Source organism: Numida meleagris, chromosome 24 (assembly GCF_002078875.1).
Source record: "Numida meleagris isolate 19003 breed g44 Domestic line chromosome 24, NumMel1.0, whole genome shotgun sequence".
NCBI lineage: Eukaryota > Metazoa > Chordata > Aves > Galliformes > Numididae > Numida > Numida meleagris.
Window position 1 is genome coordinate 1,013,395 of NC_034432.1, and position 8,061 is coordinate 1,021,455.

The window sequence follows — 8,061 nt, forward strand, 5'->3', positions numbered from 1 at the left end:
CGCGCGGCGCCCACCCCCGGCCCGCCCCGCGGCGCTGAGAGCGGCGGAGTCAGAGCCGCCCGGGGAGCGGCAACCGGGCAGCGCCGGAAGGGGTGGCAGTAATTAAATCACTTAATTAAACCGCTAATGAAGAAAAACAGACAGGGCACGGAGCGCAAAAAGCTACTAGCAGAGGATGGTTTCGATCCATCGACCTCTGGGTTATGGGCCCAGCACGCTTCCGCTGCGCCACTCTGCTGCTTGTAAGCCGCTCCTCCTCGCGGTATATGGAGCCACTCTAACGGGCGCTTCTCAGTGGCGCATGCGCACTGCACTCCCCGCCGTTCCATTCACAAGCGCTGGACTCCCTCCAGCGGTCGCCACGGTCCCAGCGCATGCGCAAAACGGCGCACCCACCCGTCCCTCCCTCTCTTCCCGCAACTATTCTTGATTGGCAGCGTAAAATCCGCTGCCGTAGATTGACGGCTGGCGAAGCCAATGGCCTGCAGCGGGCTCTTACCATTGGCCAGCCTCGAGTGAGCCGGCAGCCAATGGGCGTGCGGCTTGCTGCGGGGTGCGGGAGCGCAGCCCGGAGAGGTTTGAGCGGCGGCGATCATTGTTCAGCGCGGCGGAGTCATGAGGTGCGGGCTTGGGGGACCGGGGCCGGGGCTCCGCGCGGTGCCGCCGCTCGCTAACCTTCTCCTCTCTCTTTCGCAGGGGCGACCGAGGGAGAGGCCGTGGCGGACGCTTTGGTTCCAGGGGAGGCCCTGGCAGTGGGCGAGTCCGGCTTCTGCTCCGGGGGGTCCCAGCGCAGGCCTAGTGGGGGGGGGGGGGGGGAGCAGAGCCGGGGTGCAGAGTAGCGCAGGGCCGCGAGGGGCTGCGGAGAGCGCTCCCGTTCCCGTTCCCGTTGGGCCTTTCCTGCTCGGGGCGGGGAGGGGCGGTGGGGCCGAGCGCGGCGCAGCAGGGAATGAAGCTCTCTTTTCTCTCCCCTTTAGGTTCCGGCCCTTTGTGCCGCACATCCCCTTTGATTTCTATGTCGTGAGTAAACCGCGTCCCACGGAGCTGTTTGCAGGCGGGGTTCTCCTCGTTCTCGGGCCGCGCGCTGCCGGCGGCGGACGGTCCGAGCTCCGGTAGCGCGGCGGGACAGCCCTGAGCGGGGCTCGGTACCGAACCGGACATAGATCCGCCCCCGGTGGCGGTGGTCGCGGTGCGTGTGTCCGCGGGACGGCGGGGATGCAGTCGAGTACCGCGGTCACGGCCCGGAGCTCCGTGCTGGGCCTCCCCGTCCGGGCCGGGCTCGTTTCCCACTCCCTGTAGCATGAAATCAATTTCTCCTCCTGCTGCCACCTGTCCTTGAAAGCCCGGTGACTTTCAGGCAGAACAAGTTTCCCCGCTCCCGGTTCCCAGCCCCGGGGCTGTGAATACTGTCATAGCGACCGAAACGCACCGGTGTCTGCAAACAAAGCGTGTTGTTCTGTCAGGCCGCTGCCAGACGCCCCATTGATGGGGCCACTCGTGAGTTAGATCCGCTCCGCGTTGTGCTGTTAAATCCTTTCGCTTCCAAGTGCGGCGCACAGCGTGCCCAGGGGAACTGCAGCCGTGTTTGGTGGCTGCTGTGCCACTTCTGCACAGTGAGAGCACGGCAGGACGAGCAGCTCCCCCTGCTCCCTTAGGATAACGTAAAAGCGACGCAACAAAAGCCACAAAACTGAAAAGCAAAATCGGGAATTGCAAAGGAAACGAGTGCTGGGCATTAAAAATAAATAAATAAAAATGGAGCCCTTAGTGCCCAGCCGAGGTCTGCGTGTCGGGCCTTGCAGCTCTGACATCTGATCCCGTTTCAGTGCGAGATGGCGTTCCCGCGGGTGAAGCCCGCCGCCGACGAGAGCGCGTTCAGCGAGGCCTTGCTGAAACGGAACCAGGATCTGGCACCGACCGCTGCCGAACAGGTTGTGTGCGGGGGGGGGGGGGCTGCGCTCAGCTTTGTGAGCTGGACGCTGCTGCAGGAGCAGAGGCCGTGGGAGGACTGACCCACCCCTCTCCCCACCTGTAATTCCTTTCCAGGCTTCTATTCTTTCTCTGGTGACCAAAATAAACAACGTGATCGACAACCTCATTGTAGCACCGGGGAGTTTTGAAGTGGTGAGTGAAGCTGGTTCGTCTGACAGCACGCTCTGGGGGGGGGTGTTGTGTTAGGGGAACGCTGGTCCTCGCTGCCAGCCCTCACCCAAAGCGGGCTGCCTTGCTTTCAGCCACGTGGTGCTGCCTCCCGTTCGTTTTCCTCATTCTTCCTTTACTCTTTCCATCAGCAAATTGAGGAGGTTCGCCAGGTCGGCTCCTACAAGAAGGGCACCATGACGACGGGGCACAACGTGGCCGATCTGGTCGTCATCCTGAAAATCTTACCCACGTGTGAGTACCAGCTCCCGGGCTGGCGTGGGAGCGCAGCACCCGGCCCCGTTCTGATTTCTGCTGCTCCCCAGTGGAAGCCGTGGCAGCCCTGGGAAACAAAGTAGTGGAAAGCCTGAGAGCGCAGGACCCCAGCGAAGGTAGGGCTGCTCCCGGCGTGCCACGGAGCCCAGGTGTGGAGCTGAGGACGCTCCTGGGCGCTGGGAAAGTTTTCCAGCCTCTCTGTAAGGATGTGCGTTCTCTCTGCAGTCCTTACCATGCTGACCAACGAGACCGGCTTTGAGATCAGCTCAGCCGACGCGACGGTGAAGATCCTCATCACCACGGTGCCGCCCAACCTCCGCAAGCTGGACCCCGAGCTGCACCGTGAGGGCTCTGCCCCGCACGTCGGCCTGCCCGGCCCGCGTCTGCTCTGTGATAAAACGAGCCTTTCTGCTGCTTCTTTCAGTGGACATCAAGGTGCTGCAGAGCGCCCTGGCTGCCATCCGACACGCTCGCTGGTTTGAAGAGAACGCTTCCCAGTCCACGTGAGTTTGGCCTCGAGCGAGAGCTGTGGTTCATAAACCCCACCAAAATCATCTTTACAGGGGGTGTGGGGGGGGAGCGAGCTCCCGTTCCCGCAGCAGGAACGAGCGGGATGTGTTACCAACGCTCCTCCCACCATCTGCTCTAGGGTGAAGGTCTTAATCCGGCTGCTGAAAGACCTGAGGATTCGGTTCCCTGGCTTCGAGCCCCTCACTCCCTGGATTCTGGACTTGCTGGTGAGTCTGTGAGGGTGAACGCCGATGCTGTGCTGGATACACTGTGGCTCTGGTGGTTTTCCACCCCTGGGAGCCTGCACTGCTCCTTGCAGCCCCCGCAGCGGGATTTAGGACGCCTGCGTTTCGCTCTTGTCTTGACGTCCTCTTTCCACCTCCTCAGGGGCACTACGCTGTGATGAACAACCCCACCAGGCAGCCCCTGGCTCTCAACATCGCCTACAGGTCTGTCTCTGTTTGCTTGGCTTGTATGAACTCGCATTCCCACCTCCGTTTTGAACACGCCAAATAAAAGCAGCGGGTTCTGGAGCTTTGCAGACCTGAGCTGGAGGGGAGGCAGCTCCTAGGTTGCGCTCGTGATGCCTGCCTGTGTCTGACGGCTTCCCCAGTGCCTCCTGTGGCGCAGACTTGCTGGCGGTGTTGCTGCACTGGGAATGGTTTCATTCCTCACGTGAAATGTCTCGTCCCGCAGGCGCTGCCTTCAGATCCTGGCTGCGGGGCTCTTCCTGCCCGGATCCGTTGGTATCACCGATCCCTGCGAGAGCGGGAACTTCAGGGTGCACACGGTCATGACGCTGGAGCAGCAGGTGAGCCACCCCACCCGTGGTGGGAGAAGGGACTCGGAGCCGTTCCCGCCGCGACCCCGTCCCTGTGCCGCAGGACATGGTGTGCTACACAGCGCAGACGCTCGTCCGGATCCTCTCTCACGGAGGCTACAGGAAGATCCTGGGCCAGGAGGGCGATGCCAGCTGTAAGCAGGCCTTGGGTTGGGTGGGAGTGGTTCCTCCGTGCTGCTGGAGAAAGCGGCTCGTTAAGCACCGGGGTGGTGGGAGGCGGAGCAGCAGCTGTGCAGCAGCACGGGGGTGGCAGCTGCCCCGCGGGCTCTGCTGGGAAGCAGATGGTTGCTGGCAGGGGTGGCCTCCAGCTGGTGCCAGCTGCTCAGCTGCAGGGACGGCTTGCTGGCCGTGCTGCGTGTCGTGCTTCCCCCTGCTGGCACATCCCGGGAACGGGGCTTGGCTGCACTGCCCGAAGCCGCCCCATAGCTGTGGGGCTGCGTGCTTAGTTCCCCTTCCTGCAGACCTGGCTTCTGAGATGTCCACGTGGGACGGCGTGATAGTGACGCCTTCAGAGAAAGCTTACGAGAAGCCTCCAGAGAAGAAAGAAGGAGAAGAGGAGGAGGAGAACCAGGAAGAACCCGCTGCAGGCGAGGAGGAGGAAAGCATGGAGACCCAGGAGTGAATTGCCCAGGTAAAACCCGCGTGGGGTGTCCAGCAGCACCCGAGGGGAGGGAACAGGGAGGGGCTGGGCAGAACTCTGGCTCCTGCAGCCCCTGCTCTGCCCCTGCAGCACAGCTCAGCGGCACCGGGCGCTGCTGGAGGAAGCACGTGAAGAACGGAGCGGAGGACTGAGCGCATCCCCAGCAAACACCCAACCGCTGCGACTCGTCCCTTGTATTTGTTTTTATATAGGTTCACATTAAAGTATTCTCCCTTTGGAGTGAGTTCTGTGTGTTTTGGGGAGAAGATGCACGCTACACAAAGGGGTTAGAAAAAGCCCTGCTACGTGGAGGGGAGTCTTAAAAAACCTCCACCTGGGGGTGACTAACCCCCCCCCGGGTTGTGCTGGGGGCCGCTGCCTGGCTCTGCTTCCTGTAAGGCCGTGTCTGCGATGCACGCTGCCTCACCAGTCCGTAAGCAACACGCAGTCCCTTTTATTACGCTGCCTACAAGCCTGAAAACGCAACAGCCACAGTGCCCCGGTTCCTTACGCTGCAGCTGAAGCACCGCACCGTGCAGCGCGGGGCTCCTCACCCCTCCTGTGCTGCGAACACCGGGCTCCCAGCTCTGCGCAGCCCAGTCCTTGCGAGGCCCAGGGTCGCACCTCAGCACGCAGAGCTGCTCCTGCTCCGTCCCAGCTCCCAGGGGTGGCTGTGAGCGCCGTGGGGCCGGCCGGGTGCTGCAGCGGGGCTCACTTGCCGGGCAGGCCCTGGGGGTACCCGCCTGCCGCCTCCAGCATGGCCCTCCTGCGCATCGTCTCCTTGGCCACGCTGTGGTTCAGCCGCCGCAGCCGCTCCTGGCGTGGGAGAACGAGAGCTGTCAGCACAGGGGGCTGGGAGCAACCCCCCCCCCCCCAAAGCACAACAGACCCCCAGACTCTGACCTGGGCGTTCTGCAGGATGTTGTTGACCAGCACCACCCTGCGCCGGGCGTTCAGCAGCTTCTTCACGTAGGGGTCGAGGTCAAGCGCCACTTTCTGGTCCTCGTTGATGCGGCACAGCTCTGCAGGGACGGGGGGGGGAAGGGGGGGGGGTTGGGCACGGGGCACCGCAGCCCCCAGAGCAGGGGGCGATCCCCCAACACCGAGGTGACCCCCCCCCCCCCCACCTGTAGCCAGGCTGTCGATGTGCTCCCGCAGCTCCACCTGGCTCTCCCTGCAGACAGCGAGGAGCTGGTGACAAAGCCCCACGGTCCCCGTGCACCCCCAAGAAAGCCCCGTGAGACCCCAAACCCACCCTGTGCACCCCCTCCCGCCACCCCATGCGAGCCCAAATCGCTCCTGTGCGACCCGAACCGCGGTCCCGTCCCGTCCCGTCCCGTCCCGTCCCCTCCCGGCCCACACACCGCACCGACCCCATCAGCAGCGCGCAGCTCCCCGCTCCCAAAGCCCTTCAGGCCCAAACCGCCGCACCGCAGCGCTCCCGGCCGCACAGCCCCGCACCTGACGGCGTGCACGTGTCCGTCGAGCTGCCGCACCGCCGGCCGCAAGAACTGCAGCAATCCCTCCGCGAACAGCTCCCGCGCCGCCGGGCCGCCGCTCCCCGCCGCCATCTTGACGCTGCCACTGCGCATGCCCACAGGAAGTGACAGCCCACCCGGAAATGGAGTCCCGAGGCACTTCCGGTCCGCGCGCCGGGGCCGCTGGGAGATGGAGTCCGCGGTGCTCCGCGCCCGGCGAGCGCGCTCGTTAAATACTGCATAAAATCAGCCTCAAATTCGCTTTTTTTTTTTTTTGTGGTAATTTTTTAAACTTTATTTTTATATATATATATATATATTTACCGTATTTATTTTTTTACTTCATTTTTTAACTTTTAAAAACTTTTAAAAACTTTTTTTAACTTTATTTTTTCCCTTCATTTTTTTTACTTATTAAAAAACTTTTTTTCTTCTTGTTTTTTCTTTTTTTTCTCTTTATAATTTATTTTTACTTTTTTACTTCTTTTACTTCTTTTACTTTTTTATTTTTTTTTACTTTTTTACTTTTTCTTTTTTACTTTTTTACTTTTCCTTTTTTACTTTTTTACTTTCTTTTTTACTTTTTTTACTTTCTTTTTTTTTACTTTTAAACTTTTTTTACTTTATTTTTCACTTTATTTTTTACTTTTTTTCCCTTTATTTTTCCCTTTATTTTTTCTTCCTTTTTTTTTTACTTTAAAAAATATATTTTTTCTCCTTTTTTCTTTCTTTTCCTTTATTTTTTTCTTTTTCTTCTTTTTTTTCTCCCATTTTTTCCCTTTTTTTCCCCATTTTCCCCCACTTCTTTTTTCCCCCACTTTTTCCCCCCGCTTTTTTTTCCTTTCCTTCTTCCTCGTCCTCACACACGGGGCGCTCAGCGCAGCGGGCCGTGCTCTGCGGCCGGCATGGCATGCAACACCTCGTCCAGCAGCTGCAGCGCGCGGTGCAGGTGCACCTCGATCCAGCACGGCGTGTGCTTGATGCTCTGCCGCGGGTAGTCGGGCCCCCAGCCCTTGACGAAGCTGAGCCGCAGGATGCACAGCCGCCGCAGGTCGTCCACGCCGATCCCGGCCGCCGCCGACAGCCCTGCACGGGAACGCGGCCGTCACTCGGGGTCCGCGCCCCGCCCCCACCCCGCGCCGCCGTCCCCGCCGCCCGCTCACCCACGGCCGGAGCGATGCCGCCCACCGAGCCGGGTCCCGGGATGTTCCCGGCCACGGCGGCCGCTTGGGCTTGGGCGGCGGCCTGGGCGGTGGCCGCTTGCTGCTGCATCTGCCGGTGGCACTGGCGAAGGTCGAATACCTGGGGGCAAAGCGGGGGGGAACCTTCAGCACCGGGTTCCTCTTGGCATCGGGGACGCTTTGCCTGCGATCCCCTTCACCACGGGCACGGGGTCCCCCCCACCCCTATGGTTCCTTCCCCCCCAACCCCTATGGTTCCTTGTACCCCACCCCTATGGTTCTTTCCCCCCCCCCACCCCTACGGTTCCTTCCCCCCGCACCCCTATGGTTCTTTCCCCCCCCCAGTCCCAGGGACTCTTTGCTTGGTCTCTGCTCTAACACGAGCTCGTGGCCCCCCCATCCCTGGGGTCCTCCCGCTGCCTCCTGGAGTCGGGGACCCTTTGCCTGTGACCCCTTTAACTCCATCACAGTGCTCCCCCCATCCCCCATCCCCCCCACCTTTAGGAACCCATCCGCTCGCCACCCCCATTCACACAAGCACCGCGGTCCCTCCGCCCCCCGGGACCCCCACTTTGGGGGCTGCCCCCCCCCCCCCTTTCCCCGTTCCCCACCTTGATGTAGGCTCCGGGGTAAATCTTGTGCACGGCGTCGCCGGGGGCCCTGCCCGCCTCGCGGTCCAGGTAGTAGCTCTGCACGAAGACGGCGTGGTCGCTCAGGCACCGCATCCACACGTCGCCCTCGCCCCGGCACTCCAGCTGCACGCCCTTCCCGATGTGCAACCTGCCCGGGGAGACCGTCAGCCCCCCAGCAGCCCCGTTCCCAACCCCCAGCTGCCCCACTTCTGCCCCACGGCTCTCCCGTTTGCTCCCTGCATCTCCCTCCTGTCCTGCCCATCGCCCTTGCGTTACACACCGACCCCGCCACCCCCCCCGTAGTCTCCTCCAATCCCTCCTACCCCATCCACCTCCTATTCGCCCCCCATATCCCTCTTCCACCCCA

The 8,061-nt window shown here is 61.5% G+C and overlaps 4 protein-coding genes and 1 non-coding gene across 7 annotated transcripts in view; 2 read left to right on the top strand and 3 right to left on the bottom strand.

Moving 5' to 3' along the window:
- LOC110388003 (feather keratin 2-like) overlaps positions 1-8,061 on the top strand; it is a 906,242-nt gene that overhangs the window by 707,842 nt on the left and 190,339 nt on the right. The window lies entirely within an intron of this gene.
- On the bottom strand, positions 167-238 carry TRNAM-CAU. The gene has a single exon. It is a non-coding gene; the product is annotated as a tRNA-Met (tRNA).
- ILF2 (interleukin enhancer binding factor 2) lies at positions 514-4,643 on the top strand. Of its 3 annotated transcripts, none has more exons than XM_021376674.1 (15): positions 514-620; positions 697-738; positions 975-1,017; positions 1,824-1,928; positions 2,044-2,121; positions 2,289-2,391; positions 2,463-2,528; positions 2,638-2,754; positions 2,837-2,915; positions 3,062-3,149; positions 3,310-3,371; positions 3,619-3,733; positions 3,807-3,897; positions 4,225-4,394; positions 4,474-4,643. In XM_021376674.1, the coding sequence occupies exons 1-14, from the start codon at positions 616-618 to the stop codon at positions 4,383-4,385; spliced, it is 1,155 nt and encodes a 384-aa protein (XP_021232349.1). In that variant the 5' UTR covers positions 514-615; the 3' UTR covers positions 4,386-4,394; positions 4,474-4,643. The 3 variants fall into 3 exon arrangements, with proteins under 3 accessions (XP_021232349.1, XP_021232347.1, XP_021232348.1); XM_021376672.1 differs by having other exon boundaries at positions 529-620; positions 697-756; XM_021376673.1 differs by having other exon boundaries at positions 529-620; positions 697-756; positions 4,494-4,643.
- Positions 4,834-6,022, bottom strand: SNAPIN (SNAP associated protein). The gene is made up of 4 exons (XM_021376774.1): positions 5,865-6,022; positions 5,531-5,577; positions 5,307-5,425; positions 4,834-5,219 (listed from the first exon to the last, which is right to left on the bottom strand). Exons 1-4 carry the CDS (start codon positions 5,993-5,995, stop codon positions 5,115-5,117), a joined length of 402 nt encoding a protein of 133 aa, XP_021232449.1. The 5' UTR covers positions 5,996-6,022; the 3' UTR covers positions 4,834-5,114.
- The window catches only part of LOC110387828 (mothers against decapentaplegic homolog 4-like), a 5,751-nt gene continuing 4,355 nt past the window's right edge, over positions 6,666-8,061 (bottom strand). Inside the window, exons 3-5 of the mRNA XM_021376440.1 lie at positions 7,674-8,046; positions 7,045-7,183; positions 6,666-6,967 (exon numbers count right to left, since the gene is read on the bottom strand). Coding sequence (XP_021232115.1) covers positions 6,756-6,967; positions 7,045-7,183; positions 7,674-8,046 — 724 coding nt within the window. The 3' untranslated portion in view covers positions 6,666-6,755. The remainder of the gene's footprint in view (positions 6,968-7,044; positions 7,184-7,673; positions 8,047-8,061) is intronic.

Bases quoted from the DNA above. Each gene is read 5' to 3' on its own strand.
- SNAPIN (XM_021376774.1), bottom strand. From the start codon at position 5,995: ATGCGCAGTGGCAGCGTCAAGATGGCGGCGGGGAGCGGCGGCCCGGCG. The intron at 5,578-5,864 runs GTGCGGGGCTGT...CGCTGTCTGCAG, and splicing joins GGACACGTGCACGCCGTCAG to GGAGAGCCAGGTGGAGCTGC. The intron at 5,426-5,530 runs GTGGGGGGGGGG...CCGTCCCTGCAG, and splicing joins CATCGACAGCCTGGCTACAG to AGCTGTGCCGCATCAACGAG.
- ILF2 (XM_021376672.1), top strand. The intron at 1,018-1,823 runs GTGAGTAAACCG...ATCCCGTTTCAG, and splicing joins TCCCCTTTGATTTCTATGTC to TGCGAGATGGCGTTCCCGCG. The intron at 3,150-3,309 runs GTGAGTCTGTGA...CCACCTCCTCAG, and splicing joins CCTGGATTCTGGACTTGCTG to GGGCACTACGCTGTGATGAA.